General features: G+C 40.1%; 1 protein-coding gene and 1 non-coding gene across 2 annotated transcripts in view; both read left to right on the top strand.

Moving 5' to 3' along the window:
- Positions 1–20,206, top strand: part of LOC126481737 (uncharacterized) — a 138,938-nt gene that overhangs the window by 95,245 nt on the left and 23,487 nt on the right. Inside the window, exon 8 of the mRNA XM_050105692.1 lies at positions 10,833–11,057. Within this exon, the coding sequence (XP_049961649.1) occupies positions 10,833–11,057 (225 nt within the window). The remainder of the gene's footprint in view (positions 1–10,832; positions 11,058–20,206) is intronic.
- Positions 15,434–15,508, top strand: Trnas-uga (transfer RNA serine (anticodon UGA)). Its single transcript has one exon. It is a non-coding gene; the product is annotated as a tRNA-Ser (tRNA).

The following is a 20,206-nucleotide window of genomic DNA, read 5'->3' as shown; positions in this document are numbered from 1 at the left end:
TGGAAAGAAACAGTAGAGATTATAGATATGAAGGCATTAATTAATACTCCACAAACCTGTTATGTGTAATGCATTACCTAAGAATTTTCTAACAAGTTTTGTAAGTATTATGGTTATGTAGTTTTGTAGATTTTGTAACAGAGATGGCATCATTCATCTCAGGTAGGGCATATATAGTGTGACACACCACTTTGTTAAAGTGATGTGTTGCACAGTGTATTTAGGACCAACAAATGATGATCATGAATTGCTGAAGAAATTAAGTTAGTTTTGAAGGTGGGACATGAATGTTGAGTGTGGGATTTCTCTGTAGGTGTATCTTAACCAGATGGCAATGGAGATGGTGTTGCTACTGGGCAGGGCAACGCTATTGGTGGCTCATGTTTGGCCACACTTGTTGTTCCTAATACTGTAATATTTTCTCTGTGCTGTGGACCCCTGCCTTGGAGCTACACAAACTTCCATGGAAGAAGATGACTGTGACAATGCATGAAAAAGTCATGGAACAAATGAAATTTGAGTTTGAAGGGGCTGCTATGAACTGTGACACTGATTGTTGACAATTTATTTGATATACACTTGTCGAGCAGACAGAGAATTGTTTGAAGCTGCTTCCAGAGTAAAAAGTTGTTATAATATTTGTGGTTTATGAAATAAGAAAGTTCTCTCATTTAGTAGTGTGGAGACAAGTAGCCTACTGTTGAGTTTTCAGCACTCAGCTGCAAACCAAAAAGGAGAAGTCAATGATACAACGTGTACACAGTATAGCTGGATGCCAAATTGGAAAGAGAGATAGAGTTTTTCAATTCAAGATACAGGTAACAGGAAAAAAGCATTTTTACAGGAACAGCCTACCCTCCAGCTAATGTATTGCATTATTCAGCAAAACCATCATGGAGGTACCCAGGAAACATTTCAGTAGTTTAAAACCAGCCTATTTAACAGAAGTAATAAAATGAATCCCTGGCAAATGCTTGGGAGTTGGTGGAAAATTTAAACATTTCCCTAGTACATATAAAGCTGTGTTGTCAACAGCTTTCTCTGCAAGACTTATCACAGAACATCATGATGTAGATGCCAAGAAAGCATTAAAACTTTGCCAAATGCCAGGCAGTTACAGAATGAAATTCCCATTCAGACTGCAATCTGAACTACTGTCCAACAGATCTCAAGAAAAAGCCATAATTTTTGTACAAATCATTAAATAAAGCTGAAACAATTGCTTGGAAGCAAAATTCAACTGTCAATGAGTGTGATGGATCCTTTCATGATGTTGCTTGATGTGACTTGAGAATTAGTATGATGCATAACTTTGGCAAACATTGGGACAATATTTTCATTGAAACATCTCAACAAAAATTACAATGCATATTGCAGTTTCACTCTACAGCTGCAGAGTTATCCAGCCTCCACAAGCAACAATAAATTATAAATTTCCTCCAATTAGGGGTTTAGAGCTGCAGTTGTTTTGATCCAGTAGGAGTATATTCAAAAGATGTAGTGTTTACTGTTTGATTCAGCATATCAGAAGATTGGTGCTGATCCTACAAAGAGTACAAAAAGAAAGACTAACAGCCTCCTGGAGAAAAGTTCCTTGTCATGGGAGAATATCAGGAGTCTTAATTTTTAGTATGCTGTCCTCCAAGGTTATATAACTTTCTGAAGGTCCACAAAGATGGGGTTACTCAGAGGCCGATTGTGGTAACGTTGGCGCTCCAACATATTGCATACCAAAACCTCTTGCTACACTATTGAGCCCACTAGTAGATTAGTATGAGTATCATGTTAAGAATTCAGCAGATTTCTTACTTTGATTATAGGGAATATGTTGAATGACTCTTATTCTCTGATTAAGTTCTGATGTGGTCTCTCTCTTCCCTCCTGTACCCCCTGTCTGATTCGTTACAGTTAATTGAGTTTAGGTTTTGTTTTTAATAAATGAACCTATTTTGACATTGTATATGAAGATGGTATCTGTTCTTTCGGACATGTCTGAAAGGACAGATACGATTGGTGATCTTGCAGCCCTCGTAGAATGAAATTACAATGACATCCAGATCATTAGCTGCTTACAGACATTGATAAATATCTATGGGCACAGTTGAAAATGTGTGCACTGATGGGGACTTGAACCTGGGATCTCCTGCTTATATGGCAGACACTGTATCTGACTGAGCCATCGAGGACACAGAGGATAGTGTGACTGCAGGGACTTGTCTCTGGCATGCTCCCCGTGTGACCCACATTTCCAACTTGCTGTTCACACACTACATTTGTAGTGCCCCTGCCCACTATACTCATTACTCATGGCAGTCAATCTACAGATTCCTGTAAGAGCTCTAACAATGTGAGTGCATCCGTACTGAAGATCATTGGTTGGTAAGCCTTATCTATATGAAGATGGTATCTGTTCTTTCAGACATGTCCAAAAGAACAAATCTTCTTGTAGATAAGGATTAATGGCCAGTGACCTCCTTCAGTATGGATGCACTCACATTGCTTGAACTCTTACAGGAATCGCTAGATTGACTGCCGTGAGTAATGAGTGTAGCGGGCAGGGGTACTACAAATGTAGTGTGTGGACAGTAAGTAGGAAAAGTGGGTCTCACACAGGGAGCGTGCCAGAGATAAGTCCCTGCTATCGCACTATCCTCTGTGTCCTCGATGGCTCAGTTGGATAGAGCATCTGCCATGTAAGCAGGAGATCTCGAGTTTGAGTCCCAGTTGAGGCACACATTTTCAACTGTCCCCTGTTTATATTTATCAACACCTGTAAGCAGCTAATGGTCTGGCTTTCATTGTAATTTCAGATTTTGAAATTTGTTGAATTCCATGTACTTTTTATTAAATCTCCAGTTTAATAAGCAGACAGATGGAGTTGAAATGGGAAGCCCGTTATCACCTGTTATTGCCAATTTGTCTATAGAAGACTTTGAGTAACATGCATTGGAGTAACTAGCTTTTAAACATGGATATTTTCTAACATCTGTAGATGATATTTTTGCTGTTTGGCCTCATGGCAATGAGAGAATTTGAATGAATTTTTAGAACACATGAATTCAACCCACCTGAATATTTGTTTCATGATGGTGTAGACAAGGTGACTATCCTGATGTGCTGATCAGGACAAAGGTTGATTGTAAGTTGGGACATGCCATTTACAGGAAGCCTAATCACATTGACTTGTTTCTACAGGCTGATAGTAGTCATCATCTGGCTCAATGTGAAGAGGACAAAGGTTCATTGTGACTTGGGACATGCCATTTACAGGAAGCTTAATCACATCTTGTTTCTACATGCTGATAGTAGTCATCATCTGGCTCAATGTGAAGAGGTACTTCATACCTTGGTTCACAGGGCCCATGTTGTCTTGGACCCGGTAAGTTTGTCAGCTGAGTCAGCCCATATTGAGGTTATCTTCTTTTTCAAAATGGTTGTAGTGAAAGACAGATCAAACACGCATTGCACTAGCAGCCAACCATGCACATGATGATAATACCAAGGTGGCACTGAAGTCTGTGGCATGTTTGCCTTATGCAGGGAGCATTTCCAACAGGATTGCTGGTATTTTGCAGAAATATGATTGGATATGTGTTTTTCAAACACTAACTAAGAGAGAGTCCTTTTAAGTTCCATCAAGGATGGTCTCAGTTTGCATAAGGCAGTTGTTGTTGTTGTGGTCTTCAGTCCTGAGACTGGTTTGATGCAGCTCTCCATGCTACTCTATCCTGTGCAAGCTTTTTCATCTCCCAGTACCTACTGCAACCTACATCCTTCTGAATCTGCTTAGTGTATTCATCTCTTGGTCTCCCTCTACGATTTTTACCCTCCACGCTGCCCTCCAATACTAAATTGGTGATCCCTTGATGCCTCAGAACATGTCCTACCAACCGATCCCTTCTTCTGGTCAAGTTGTGCCACAAACTTCTCTTCTCCCCAATCCTATTCAATACTTCCTCATTAGTTATGTGATCTACCCATCTAATCTTCAGCATTCTTCTGTAGCACCACATTTCGAAAGCTTCTATTCTCTTCTTGTCCAAACTATTTATCGTCCATGTTTCACTTCCATACATGGCTACACTCCATACGAATACTTTCAGAAATGACTTCCTGACACTTAAATCAATACTGGATGTTAACAAATTTCTCTTCTTCAGAAACGCTTTCCTTGCCATTGCCAGCCTACATTTTATATCCTCTCTACTTCGACCATCATCAGTTATTTTGCTCCCCAAATAGCAAAACTCCTTTACTACTTTAAGTGCCTCATTTCCTAATCTAATTCCCTCAGCATCACCCGACTTAATTAAACTACATTCCATTATCCTTGTTTTGCTTTTGTTGATGTTCATCTTATATCCTCCTTTCAAGACACTGTCCATTCCATTCAACTGCTCTTCCAAGTCCTTTGCTGTCTCTGACAGAATTACAATGTCATCGGCGAACCTCAAAGTTTTTATTTCTTCTCCATGAATTTTAATACCTACTCCGAATTTTTCTTTTGTTTTCTTTACTGCTTGCTCAATATACAGATTGAATAACATCGGGGAGAGGCTACAACCCTGTCTTACTCCCTTCCCAACCACTGCTTCCCTTTCATGTCCCTCGACTCTTATAACTGCCATCTGGTTTCTGTACAAATTGTAAATAGCCTTTCGCTCCCTGTATTTTATCCCTGCCACCTCAGGTGTCTACCATATTCCTCGCAGTTGTGGCATATTGTATTTTGATCAAACTATCAGGAATGTGGAGGACAGATGTACTGAGCACAAATGTCACACTCTTACAACAGCTGAGGAAATCTACTATTTCAGAACATTGTCAGTCACCAGTCATCCTACTGAATATAACAACATGCACATTGTGACATGTACTTCCAGCTCTTGGGATACTGTTGTGAAGGAAGCAATTGGTGTTAAGTTAGCAAGTAACCTTATAAATAGAGATAGAGGTTTTCGTTTAAATTCTCATGCAGACCTGCTCTCTCCCTTGTCATAAAAATGAGGAACAGATTTAATACTATCTCATCCACTGTTATTAAGTTTGACTTCTGACGTTTATCATCCTTTGTCATGTGATGGCACTAGTGTGTGTGTGTGTGTGTGTGTGTGTGTGTGTGTGTGTGTGTGTGTGTGTGTGTGCATGTGCGTAGCACTCACTTGCTGTAGTTTTGCCTTAAAAATGACAGAGGTGCATCTGTCAAAATGTCAGCAGCTGTTTACAATGTCACCCAACTCTGTATCCATAGTTTATTTGGGTATTGTGTACACTGGGAGAATCTTAGGTCTCAGACTGTTGTCTTATTCCTTTGTCTGAGTGTCCCACTTTGTGACTTTCACCTGCTTTATTTCCTTGTTGATTGTTTTAGATGTTGACATACTGAGTTGCTATACTGGCTGAAACATGGGGGGGGGAGGAAGTTCAACACTGGCTACTTTAAATGATGTAGCCAACAGGTGCACATTTGCATTTCACAGTTCTTTCACAACCCCCCCCCCCCCCCCAATAATACACAGTTACATGGCCAGTGCACTATTGTTTAGCTTTTGATAAGCCTCATTAATAGTTTGCAGGCATATGTCAGCATACAGCTATGATAGTTTACTGTTGAATATTTATGAGCAGTAAAAACCTAACCACACAGTTCACAAATCTTGCAGAATATTACATTATGTATTGAACAGACACTGTCATTGTTTTAATACATAGCCTAATTGTGTTACACTTATTTCACTGTTAAGTTAATGCATTGTTGTCATTCTAACCAACACAGGTTCATCTGAAACTCAGCCCCAGACTGAATGATTTGTGACCAAAGGTCAGGCTCTTATATATCTTTGCATAACAGGTGCTGAAACTACGCATTGTTCAAAGTTTAATTTACAGAAATTACAATTAAAACTTAACTCACTAAATTAACTGAATACATCAAAAAGTTCATTCCTTTTAACAGTTTCTTCTATTACAAAGGTTGGGCCGAATTATCTGTTTAAATGATGAAATTAACAGATGCAGTTACACAAATAATACTTCTGACAAAACTGGTAATTACTTTCTAATTAATTAAGGGCTGGCTTTGTTAACATGTTTTCAATTAGTGCCAATAAATACTTCAAGAATACTGTTAGTTGTTCTTCCAAATGTTTATAATTAATACGGAATTTATATTTGTTTATAAGTCAACAGTAGAATTTAAGTTATGAAACAATTATTGATTTCACTCTGTAATGAAAGATATTAACTTGGAATAGTCAAAATAAACTAGAAACTCAATTACATACATAAAACTAAGCACAAAATTAGATCTGGTGTTATATTCTTTAAAACTGAGGGCCAACCTTTCTCTTTTATGAAAATGCAGATAATACTCACATATGTTAATGGTGGTAGTTAACCAGACACAAAAAAATGAATTTCAAAGAGGCAGAAGGCAAAACAAGAGGGAAAGTAAAAATATCCCAACTTGCTTCGTCACAACTTCCTAGTTTCTTTAATAATGTCCATGCTTGTCTACTCAGATTTTGAAAATTTAGACTATGAAATAAAGAAGAGTCTGACCAAACATTTTTAAAGTGTGAGTGTTAGTCAGTCTACTTTTATACTGACTTCCTCTTCAGTTCGAAAATACAAAAGCCAGGGTTTGATGATGTACTGTTAAGCTTTACCGGTATTAAAGAATGGCTAGCTATGTAAACGAACACTTTGAAAAAGATAGGGATGTGGAGTTGTAAGTCCACTTTTTGTATAAGTATGAGATAGAGTTGAGCACAAGCTTGGTATTGTGAAGACTGGGGAAGAAAATTAACCATGCCATAATGGCCAGATTGAGATTTGAACCCTGGTCCAAAGCTATGTCAGATGGTCACAGACACCACTGTATGTAAAAATTTGAGTATACGAGAAGAGAAAAGTTCTGGAGATTAAATTTACAGAGCAGGTGATGACATGGAGATCTCAACATGATTATATTAACAATGTCACACATGTCAAGTAGCATATCTGACCTCTCCAAATTTCTTTGGTGTAGACAGTGGCACACACAGAAAGTGTGACTTCTCAAGCATTAAACAGTGTTTTAGTCACACCATTTTTCTGGGAGAAAGATAGAGCATTAAAAAAACTGATAGAAGTGAGGTTAGAGTTCAACATATTGCCAACTTGAAGGTCTTTAGAGAGGGAGTATTAATTCAGGTGGGGAAGTATGGGAGAGATGTTGGCAAGAGGTCACATTGAAGTTACATTCTGCCATCTGAAGTGATTGAGGAAACTGTGGAAACTCATTCTGAAACCTATCAGAAATTAATGGGCTTTGAATGTGATACAATAGGTGATTCGTAGAAACAGATGAGGGCTACTGGCACAATGTCACACGTGAAGGATTCCAGCACAGGTACCCGATCAAGGTTGCATTTCAACCATGCAGTGAATGATATCACAATTGTGTTACTTGAGAAATTGGTAAAACCTCTTCTGAATATCTTTCAGTGATTTATCAGAAATATTGACTGCATCACCATTGTAGTGAAATTTTGGTACAAACTGCAAGTCAACTAGGAATATCTGACAGTGCTTCTTGTGAAGAGAAATATCTGGTGGTCAAATGCCAAAGTGACCTTCTAATGTCAGTATTTTGTAAACCTTATATGGTAGGCTATTCCAGCTTTAGTTCCTGCTGGCTAGCACATGTGGGCAGGGGTGGGAAGGAAGCTGACTCTTAGGTAGTGATGCAGCTGGACCATAGCATATGGAACCATACTTCACTAACCAAACATACATGGGAAAGGATGCAAAGTAGTACATGTATGAGCAGAATGTATGGAACTGGGCTGCCTGGAAGGTAGCCGACACTACCTGCACCTGAGCTGAGGATGCCCAGGGGCACCCTTGCAAGAGCCTGTCATATGGTTACAAGTTAGTATGTTTTTACTCTAGGTGTAATGTAAGGAAGGAAAGAAGGAGAAACTAGATACACATAAAGTGAAATGAGGTTTCAGGTCATAGACTTAAATGAGTGCTTCAGTAACAGACTTGGAAACATAAAGAATAGCAGTTCTGACAGCACACAGACCACTACCCCTCCCCCCTCCCCCCGCCCACAACAGCAAATATCGTCAAGTTTGCAAGTTTGTTAAACATCCAGAGAGGGTACTAATAAGATTTAATAGAAATGACTTGGAAGTAGCTCTGTCTGCTGGTTTCAGTATTGATTAAATCTCACTTGGACTTGCTGATGGCCTGCTTTAGTTGTTGCAACCTCACATCCTCTCAATCAGATTTAGCAAAGAAGGGAAAAAATGCTGGTTCATGGAGCTATAAATTCCAATTCAGTCACATTATTCGGAGAGAATTTACAGTGTGAACAATGGGAACCAACTGCAGTTGACGAATATAGGAATATACTAAAACCCTCCAAGACCTCTTGATTATGTTCCATGAATGTTTGATGGGTTTCATGTGGAGCGATCTGGGTGGCCAAATTAGTCACTTGAGTTGTCCAGAAAATTCTACAAACCAATTAAAAATAACAATATTATGAAAAGAAAAGTTGCTACTCACCATATAGCATAGATGCTGAGTTGCAGATAGGCGCAACAAAAAGACTGTCACAATATCAGCTTTCAGTCATCAGGGCCTTTGTCGAAAACAGATGACAGACACGTACACAATAAAGGCCTTGATGGCCGAAAGCCTATATTGTGACAGTCTTTTTATTGTGTCTGTCTGTGACTCAGCATCTCCACTATATGATGAGTAGCAACTTTCCTTTTCATAATATTGTTACATTCCATCCTGGATTTTCCATTGTTAAATTACAAATAATTGTGACCTGGTGATGTTACACATTGTCATCCCCAAAAATACCATCGTTGTCTGGGAACTTGAAGTCTGTGAATGGCTGCAAATGGTCTCCAATTAGCTGAACATAGCCATTTCCAGTGAATGATTGGTTCAGTTGGATGACAAGACCCAGTTCATTCCATTGTAAACAGAGGCCACACCATCATGGAGCCACCACCGACCTGCACAGTGCCTTTTTCACAACTTTGTTTCATGGGTTCGTGGGATCCATGGCAAGCTTGAACTTTACTATCAGCTCTTACCAACTGAAATTGGACTCATCTGACCAGGCCACAGTTTTCCAGTCATCTAGGGCCCAACCTATATGATCACAAGCTCAGTAAAGGCACTGCAGCCAATGCTGCGCTGTTAGCAAAAGCACTCGCATCAGTCATTTGCTGCCATAGTCCATTAGTGCTGCACTGTCCTAACAGATAAGTTCATCATACATCCCACATTGATTTCTGTGGTTATGTGTTAGCACTGGCAACACAAACACTGCTGCCCTTGAAGCATCCCCAACTCTCTTGTGGTTCCCTTTTTAGGTACTCCACGTTGATGTCTGCTCATAGATACGTATCGTCGGTAGGTTTTCTGGCTTTACTTCCCGACGTGACAGCAATGACTCTCCGATGTGGTGCAGGCCTTGTGTTTTGCTATTACTGCGAGTCTTGTAAAAATCACTTTTATTTAGTAATTTGCCCGGCTAAAACTCTCCCCTTTTATGATTAAGACAGCCTGCGCCACCTTTTGGAGGGAGTGGGGATGTCAAAGAGCCACAAAATTTCATATTAAGCAGTCCGTAAAACACATAAACATTCACTTCAGTTAGCGTGTTAGTTAATGCCTATGCTTTCTGCTAGATGGTGCTGACTTACTCCTGAATAGCTTTGGTTCCGTAAAACCTTCACTGATTGGTACTAGGTAAATGAAATAAGTGCAACACTCTTGTATTTCACTTTCACTCTATATTCAAGGATTAAGATGGTGATGGATGATGGTCTATTTAAAAGGTTCCTAGCCTGGAGGAATCTAAATAGTCTGCAAATGCCGATATGCACATGCTCTTCATCCAGATTCACAACTAACGGCACATGACACTTTCAAAAGTCCACACATTAATATCTGAATACCGGTACCTCTGAATTCACTTGTATCAGCAGATAATTATAGTATAATACTCTGTTGCTTCCAACAGTCAGAGATTGTACACTACATCACTTTTAATCTCCGTAATATTCTAACAGTTTATCATGAATCTTAACACAATGAAGTCCAATATAATTATTGTCTTGCTGACTGACACGGGTTCCCTACCCTTTAATGCAACAATCAAGGAAAAAAGGCGGCAATAATGATGATCAGGCCTTTTTATAGGTTTTGTTTTTCATCACAAGAGTTTAATGTCACTGCCTTCTCCATGATGGAGCTTCCATGGCTTTGCTGTACTTAGACTTTAAACTACTTGCTGATATTCTATAATTTTGATCTGCAATTACTGAACTCTGATTCTGCACTATTTTCCACTCTAAAAATTCTATTCTTAATTTTAAATTATTCTTTCTATAGCTTTTATCACTGTAAACTGAGTCGAGGTGTTACACCCTCTGTCATTAAGTGAAGGCCTATGACCACTGCATTGCACATGGCGAGAGGTATTACCTGAAATTCGGTATTCTCAGTACACTCTTGACATTGTGGCTCTTGGAATATTGAATTATCTACTAATTTATGAAATTGAATATCCCATGCATCTATCTCCATGTTCAAAGTCTGTTAATTCCCATTGTGTGGCAATAATCACATTGGAAAGCTTTGGACATGAATCACCTGAGTACAAATGACAGCTTTGCTAATGGACTACCATTTTATGCCTTATGTATGTGATGTCTACATGTATGTAGATCATTGTACCATGATATTCATCATCTCAGTATAAGAATTATAATACAAAGATCCCATATTACATTTATTTTCCTTGTTGCTTCCAGTAAACAATAGGACTCATGCTTTCACACTAACCGACAACACATTAAGTCCAACTGCAAATATACCAGCACGTGTTGCTAGTGCAGGGCCTTATGCATGTACAACGGACTGGCTTAATATACCATGTGCAATAAATGCTGGACGTAGATATCCAGCTCAATGTGTTGATCGTATCTGTGGAGGAACGTTCAGTGCAGAAGTTGGACAGCAGACAGCTTTTGTCTACAGTAAGTTAATTTGATTTGTTATCTGGTTTTATTAAGAAATATTACTCTGTTATTTCTTGTTATCAATTTAGTACTATTGAATACCCTAAAAATCTTTGAAAATAGTTATTACAATGATATTTTAGACGTTTTTTGTTATTCTAAAGATTTTATTTTAAACAATTTGTTCCAACTGAGCAACATTTTTTGTTACAACTACTTTCATGTTGTAACAAGAGTTCTCTTGTTCATAAACACTGATGGCTAAAGTTTTAATCTCATATTTATTGCATAAGGATTAACCAACAATGTATGATATTAACTGAGACTTCAAACTAGTATGATAAGTGCATGTTACTTCCTTTATATGTAAATGGTGACTTATATATAAAAACAAAGATGAGGTGACTTACCGAACAAAAGCGCTGGCAGGTCGATAGACACACAAACAAACACAAACATACACACAAAATTCAAGCTTTCGCAACAAACTGTTGCCTCATCAGGAAAGAGAGAAGGAGAGGGGAAGACGAAAGGAAGTGGGTTTTAAGGGAGAGGGTAAGGAGTCATTCCAATCCCGGGAGCGGAAAGACTTACCTTAGGGGGAAAAAAGGACAGGTATACACTCGCACACACGCACATATCCATCCACACATACAGACATAAGCAGACATATTTAAAGACAAAGAGTTTGGGCAGAGATGTCAGTCGAGGCAGAAGTGTAGAGGCAAAGAAGTTGTTGAAAGACAGGTGAGGTATGAGTGGCGGCAACTTGAAATTAGTGGAGATTGAGGCCTGGCGGATGATGAGAAGAGAGGATATACTGAAGGGCAAGTTCCCATCTCCGGAGTTCGGATAGGTTGGTGTTGGTGGGAAGTATCCAGATAACCCGGACGGTGTAACACTGTGCCAAGATGTGCTGGCTGTGCACCAAGGCATGTTTAGCCACAGGGTGATCCTCATTACCAACAAACACTGTCTGCCTGTGTCCATTCATGCGAATGGACAGTTTGTTGCTGGTCATTCCCACATAGAATGCATCACAGTGTAGGCAGGTCAGTTGGTAAATCACATGGGTGCTTTCACACGTGGCTCTGCCTCTGATCGTGTACACCTTCCGGGTTACAGGACTGGAGTAGGTGGTGGTGGGAGGGTGCATGGGACAGGTTTTGCATCGGGGGCGGTTACAAGGATAGGAGCCAGAGGGTAGGGAAGGTGGTTTGGGGATTTCATAGGGATGAACTAACAGGTTACGAAGGTTAGGTGGACGGCGGAAAGACACTCTTGGCGGAGTGGGGAGGATTTCATGAAGGATGGATCTCATTTCAGGGCAGGATTTGAGGAAGTCATATCCCTGCTGGAGAGCCACATTCAGAGTCTGGTCCAGTCCCGGAAAGTATCCTGTCACAAGTGGGGCACTTTTGTGGTTCTTCTGTGGGGGATTCTGGGTTTGAGGGGACGAGGAAGTGGCTCTGGTTATTTGCTTCTGTACCAGGTCGGGAGGGTAGTTGTGGGATGCGAAAGCTGTTTTCAGGTTGTTGGTGTAATGATTCAGGGATTCCGGACTGGAGCAGATTCAACCTCCACCTGTCCAATGGCCAACTTCACACGTCCGTCCACATCAAACCCACCAACAAGCAACAGTACCTCCATTATGACAGCTGCCACCCATTCCACATCAAACGGTCCCTTCCCTACAGCCTAGGTCTTCGTGGCAAACGAATCTGCTCCAGTCCGGAATCCCTGAATCATTACACCAACAACCTGAAAACAGCTTTCGCATCCCGCAACTACCCTCCCGACCTGGTACAGAAGCAAATAACCAGAGCCACTTCCTCGTCCCCTCAAACCCAGAATCCCCCACAGAAGAACCACAAAAGTGCCCCACTTGTGACAGGATACTTTCCGGGACTGGACCAGACTCTGAATGTGGCTCTCCAGCAGGGATATGACTTCCTCAAATCCTGCCCTGAAATGAGATCCATCCTTCATGAAATCCTCCCCACTCCGCCAAGAGTGTCTTTCCGCCGTCCACCTAACCTTCGTAACCTGTTAGTTCATCCCTATGAAATCCCCAAACCACCTTCCCTACCCTCTGGCTCCTATCCTTGTAACCGCCCCCGATGCAAAACCTGTCCCATGCACCCTCCCACCACCACCTACTCCAGTCCTGTAACCCGGAAGGTGTACACGATCAGAGGCAGAGCCACGTGTGAAAGCACCCATGTGATTTACCAACTGACCTGCCTACACTGTGATGCATTCTATGTGGGAATGACCAGCAACAAACTGTCCATTCGCATGAATGGACACAGGCAGACAGTGTTTGTTGGTAATGAGGATCACCCTGTGGCTAAACATGCCTTGGTGCACAGCCAGCACATCTTGGCACAGTGTTACACCGTCCGGGTTATCTGGATACTTCCCACCAACACCAACCTATCCGAACTCCGGAGATGGGAACTTGCCCTTCAGTATATCCTCTCTTCTCATCATCCGCCAGGCCTCAATCTCCACTAATTTCAAGTTGCCGCCACTCATACCTCACCTGTCTTTCAACAACTTCTTTGCCTCTACACTTCTGCCTCGACTGACATCTCTGCCCAAACTCTTTGTCTTTAAATATGTCTGCTTATGTCTGTATGTGTGGATGGATATGTGCGTGTGTGCGAGTGTATACCTGTCCTTTTTTCCCCCTAAGGTAAGTCTTTCCGCTCCCGGGATTGGAATGACTCCTTACCCTCTCCCTTAAAACCCACTTCCTTTCGTCTTCCCCTCTCCTTCCCTCTTTCCTGATGAGGCAACAGTTTGTTGCGAAAGCTTGAATTTTGTGTGTATGTTTGTGTTTGTTTGTGTGTCTATCGACCTGCCAGCGCTTTTGTTCGGTAAGTCACCTCATCTTTGTTTTTATATATAATTTTTTCCACGTGGAATGTTTCCTTCCATTATATTAAATGGTGACTTAGATTTATGAATTAGCAGTGGCTTGAATAAGACGTCTATTATGATACCTGTATTAAAAATGAAAGATCCATGGTATGTACAAGTGCATGCATATGAAAACACACACACACACACACACACACACACACACACACACACAGAGAGAGAGAGAGAGAGAGAGAGAGAGAGAGAGAGAGAGAGAGAGAGAGAGAGAGAGATGCTATTGGTTCATTATGTTCATTTGCTTATATTTGCAAACCTGTAGCAAGAGTGATTCTACCTGCTGATGTTATAAACAATTGTGAAAAGGATAGACTGCTACTTACCATAAGGATGACATGTTGAATTGCAGACAGACACAAGGAAAAGACTGTTACATGGAACTTTTGGCCAAAGAGGCCTTTAGCCAGAAGTTCAATGTGAAACAATCTTTTTGTTGTGCCTGACAGCAATAGAACATGTCATCTTTATGGTCAGTAGCAATCTGTCCTTTCCATAATTGTTGATATTGCAACCTGGATTGTTTGATTTTCCTTATTTTATCAGTTTGATTAGTTAACAGCATCCTCAACATTAAGCAGCTGATGGTGAAAAAGATAACAATTTGTTGAGGAAAACTTAGGTTAAAGTGAGGATTAACACCAGGTATAAGAGTTGTCTGTTGTGAATAATATTAGTGTGTTGGGAGGTATTGATAAATGTGAGAACAACAGTCTCTATTAATTTGCTTAGTGCCACCATGACAATCATGGATATTTGGTATTATAGTTGACACATTTCTTCTAATTGTGTGCATGTGTAGTAAATGATTTGAAGATACTGGTCAATCAAAATTTAATTTACAAGTTTTTTGGCTTCCATGGCTGGTCTAATTTTATGTTAAATAATTTTGGGTCTTGGGCCACTACTAAAACAGCAGTAGTTATGATGACGCGACCCAATAACCAAAATTATTTTATCAGAAACTTAATATAATTTGCACATCAATGCAGTTATGTAGTCATCTACATCCACATCTCCATCTACATGGATACTCTGCAAATTACACTTAAGTGGAAGTTCCTGGCAGATTAAAACTGTGTGCTGGACTGAGACTCGAACTCGGGATCTTTGCTTTTCGCAGGCAAGTGCTCTACCAACTGAGCTACTCAAGCATGACTCACACCCCGTCCTCACAGCTTTACTTCTGCCAGTACCTTGTCTCCTACCTTCCAAACTTTACAGAAGCTCTCCTGCAAACCTTGCAGAACTAGCACTCCTGAAAGAAAGGATATTGCGGAGACATGGATTAGCCACAGCCTAGGGGATGTTTCCAGAATGAGATTTTCACTCTGCAGTGGAGTGTGCGCTGATATGAAACTTCCTGGCAGATTAAAACTATGTGCTGGACTGAGACTTGAACTTGGGACCTCTGCCTTTCGTGGGCAAGTGCTGTGAGGACAGGGCATGAGTCATGCTTGGGTGGCTCAGTTGGTAGAGCACTTGCCCATGAAAGGCAAAGGTCCCGAGTTCGAGTCTCGGTCCAGCACTTAGTTTTAATCTACCAGGAAGTTTCATATCAGTGCACACTCTGCTGCAGAGTGAAAATCTCATTCTACACTTAAGTTTCTGACAGAGGATTCATTGAAACACCTTCACAATAATTCTCTATTATTCCAATCTTGAACAGCATGCAGGAAAAATGAACATGTATGTCTTTCCGTGTGAGCTCTGTTTTCCCTTATTTTATTATGATATTCATTTCTCCGCATGTTGATCAGCATCAACAAAATATTTTCACATTCAGAGGAGAAAGTCAGTCACTGAAATTTTGTGAGAAGATACTCTCACAACGAATAACACCTTTGTTTTAATGATGCCCATCCAAAATCCTGTATCATGTCAGTGACAATCTCTCCCCTATTTCTTGATAATCAAAATGTGCTGTTCTTCAAACTTTCTCAATGTGCTCCATTAATCCTGTCTGGTAAGGATCCCATAATGTGCAGCAGTACTCTAAAAGAGGATGGACAAGCATAGTGTAAGTAGTCTCTTTAGTAGATCTGTTGCATCTTTTAAGCATTCTGCCTTCTCTTCAACATTTTCTATGTATTCCTTCCAATTTAATTTGTTTGTAGTTGTAATTTCAAGGTATTTAGTTGAATTTAGGGCCTTTAAATTTGACTGATTTATCATGTAACCAAAGTTTAACGGATTAATTTTAGCACTTATGTGGATGATTTCACACTTTTCATTATTTAGGGCCAATTGCTAATTTTCACACCATACAGATATCTTTTCTAAATTTTGTTTTGATCTTCTGATGACATTACTAGATGATAAACAACAATCATCTGAAAACAACCTAAGATGGCTGCCAAGATTGTCTCCCAAATCATTTATATAGATAAGGAACAGCAGAGGGCCTATAACACTACTTTGGGGAATGCCAGAAATCACTTCTGTTTTACTTGATGACTTCCTGTCAACTACAATGAACTGTGATCTCTCTGACAGCAAATCATGGATCCAGTCACACAACTGAGACAATATTCCATAAGCACACAATTTGATTACATGTCGCTCGTGAGGTACAGTTTCAAAAGCCTTCTGGAAATCTAGAAACATGGAATCAATTTGAAATCCCTCCTCAATAGGACTCAACACTTCATGTGAGTAAAGACCTTGTGCTTCGCAAGAATGATGTTTTCTATATATGTGTTGACAGTGTGTCTGTAGACCGTTCTCTTCAAGCCTATTCATAATGTATGAAAACAATATATTTTCCAAAATCCTGCTGCATATCAGCTTATAATATGGGCCTATAATTTAGTAGGATACTTCTAATGTCTTTTTTGAACATTGGCGTGATCTGAGCAACTTTCCAGAAGATGGATACATATCTTTCTTAGTGTGAGCAGCTGTATAATATGATTGTTAAATATGGAACTGTTCCATCAGCCTACTCTGAAAGAACCTAATTGGTATACCGTCTGGACTGGAAGAGTTGCTTTTGTTAAGTGATTTAAGTTGCTTCACTGCTTTGAGGATATCTACTTCTAAGTCACTCATGTTGGAAGCTGTTCTTGGTTTGAACTCTGTAATATTTACTTTGTCTTATTTGGTGAAACAATTTCAGAAGGCTGTGTTTAGAAACTCTGCTTTAGCAGCACTATAGAAGGCATTGGTTGTGTCTTGCCAGTAGCATACTTTACAAACAACCAGAATCTCTTTGGATTTTCTGCTAGGTTTTGAGGCAAAGTTTCATTGTGGAAACTATTATAAGCATCTCACATTGAAGTCCATACTGCAACAGTGTTTTGACCTCTTTCGTGTACTAAGGGGGATCAGCTCCACTGTTTGTTGGTTTATTTGGTACAAATCTCACAATTGCTGCTGATATTATTTCTTTAAATCCAAACAACATCTGGTTTACACTTACTGGCACATTGATAATTTGGAAGGAGTGGAAATTTCTCTCAAGAAGGTGTCAAGTGAATTTTTATCTGCTTTGTTTGAATACATATGTTTTTCATTTATTTTTGGAGGATTTGGAAGCTACAATATTTAGTCACACTGTGACAACCCTGTGTTTACTAATCCCTGTATCCATTTTGATGCTCATTATTAGCTCAGGATTATCTCTTGCTAAGAGTTTAAGTGTGTTTTCATAACTGTTTACAATTTGAGTGGGGTCTTGAACTAAGTGCTCAATGTAATTTTCAGAGAATGCATTTAGCACAATTTTGGATGATGTTTTATGAATACCTCTGGATTTCAACATGTATTTTTGCCAACATGTCATGGGTAAATTGAAGTCACCACCAACTATAATTGTTTGAGTCAGATACGTGTTTGAAATTATACTCATGTTTTCTTTGATCCTTTGAGCAATTGTATCATCTGAGCTGGGAGGTTAGTTTCCAAGAATGACCTCTGCCCAGACTAACTCACAGCAACTATCTACTTCGATTTCACTAGAAGATAAACTGCTTCTAACAGCAACAAACATGCCACCACCAACTGTGTTTAGTCTATCCTTTCTGAATACCATTAGATCTTATCTCTGGCTTTATCCAGCTTTCAGTGCCTATAACATTTTGAACATCAGTACTTTCTATTAGCACTTGGAACTCTGGTGCTTTCCCAACACAACTATGACAATTTACAACTGTTATACTGATGGTTCCTTGATCTATGTGCTTCCTGTGTTCAACCTGCACCATTTGGGGCTGAAGCCCATTTTGTGTTTCCTTGAGACCCGAGACCCACTAACCTAAAAAAAAAACACCCAGTCCACACCACACAGACCCTGCTTTCTGTGTAGCTACCTCCTGCTTTTGGTGGACTGCTGACCTTTCTAGCAAAATCCAAAACCCAACCACACTATGGCGAAAGTTGAGCAATCTGCAGCCTACATCGTCGCAGAACCATCTGAGCCTCTGATTCAGATGCTCCATCCAGCTTTGTACTGGAGGTCCACAGTCGATCCTGTCAACTATGCTGCAAATGGTGAGCTCTGCTTTCATCTCACAACCAAGACTGATGGCGATTATCTGCAAAGCAATGGTTTGTGTGCACAGTCACATTTAAAATGACGTAACCTCATGAGCTTTCAAGCCTGTGTTATTTTTTTAGTTTTAGTCGAGTTTACACATCCTCACACACACACACACACACACACACACACACACACACACACACACACACTATATGGTCTCCTCTTGATCATGTATTTTTTTTGTTGCTGTCTTTCTTTTGTTACTTAAACCTATTTTCCCATTCTTTGTTTTCTCCCTAAACTCTCTAATGCTAATCATTTTGGTCCTATATAATCACCAACTCTGGTGCTTTCCCAACACAACTGTGACAATTTACAACTGTTATACTGATGGTTCCTTGATCTATGTTTTCCCTGTGTTCAACCTGCACCATTTGGGGCTGAAGCCCATTTTGTGTTTCCTTGAGACCTGAGATCCTCTGACCTAAAAAACCACCCAGTCCACATCACACAGCCCCTGCTTTCTGTGTAGCTGCCTCCTGCTTTTGGTGGACTGCTGACCTTTCTAGTGAAATCCAAAACCCAATCACACTATGGCGAAAGTTGAGCAATCTGCAGCCTGCAATCTGATCTTTTTGCGAGGCTCTTTTAGCACTTGATGATAATTTCCAGGCAGTCATCTATTAGAGTTCCTTTTAAAACTAAATAAATAGATTATACTCAGTTCAGTGGTATATATACTGAGACTGAAATGATACATGATAGACCAAAGTGCCCCCGCCCCCCCCCTCCCCCAATTTGCCCCCTTTCCCTGGTGAATGAAAACCCAAAATTAATTACAGCATGCACAGAGACATTCAGGCAGTCATTCTTCCTATGCTCTACAAATGGAAGAGGAAGGGACCCGAAAACTGGTCCAGTGGTAAATGCTCTTTTGCTATACAGCTGCGGTCATTTGCAAAGTATACATATTCAGATATTTGTATATATTGCCAAAATCAAACAATGGAAAACCCGAGATGTAATAACGACAGTATTATGAAAAGGATAGATTGTTACTCACAGTATAGAGGAGACATTGAGTCACAGACAAGTACAACAAAAAGACTGCTAAATACTGGGTGTTCCATTCGAATCCAATTTGGATCACAGATTTATTCAGTCTGCCTTTAACCCAGGCTTCACTTCTCAATAACATGAAGATTCGCTAGAAGTAATATGTGGTTTGGATTGCAGGTTAAACCCTAGGGGCCATTTCCCCAGTTGGATAACTGAGTAGGTTAGCAACCCTCAAGTTGCTGAAGTGGCATCCAATTGAAGGACTTGCACCAGGCCATCATTGTTATCACCACCATCACCACCACCACCACTACCACTGCACTATTAATGAAAGTTGCGTATGTTTGTGTGCCCTAGTGCATAAGACTGATAGCAGACTGAGAGGTAAAGCAACACTATTGTGTTAGTGGAAGTACAGTATAATTTCCCTTTAACATTCCCAGAATTAATGTTTTCCCACCATTTACAACATTTTTTATTGCTCCTGTCAAATTTCTTGTGTTCACAATGTCATGTATTGCAGGCTGGCCATGGAAGCTGCATCTACCAATAGAATGGATCTCATGGGACTGCACTAGGTCCCCCCCTTTTTTTGTGGCTTTTAGCCTGAGGGCCGTACAAACATACGTGCCTAGTCAGCCAGTGTCATTCAAGCAGTGAAACAGGCTTCATGAGCGTAAAAATGAAG

Source organism: Schistocerca serialis, chromosome 5 (assembly GCF_023864345.2).
Source record: "Schistocerca serialis cubense isolate TAMUIC-IGC-003099 chromosome 5, iqSchSeri2.2, whole genome shotgun sequence".
Lineage (NCBI taxonomy): Eukaryota > Metazoa > Arthropoda > Insecta > Orthoptera > Acrididae > Schistocerca > Schistocerca serialis.
This window is presented reverse-complemented; position numbering and strand designations above follow the sequence as displayed.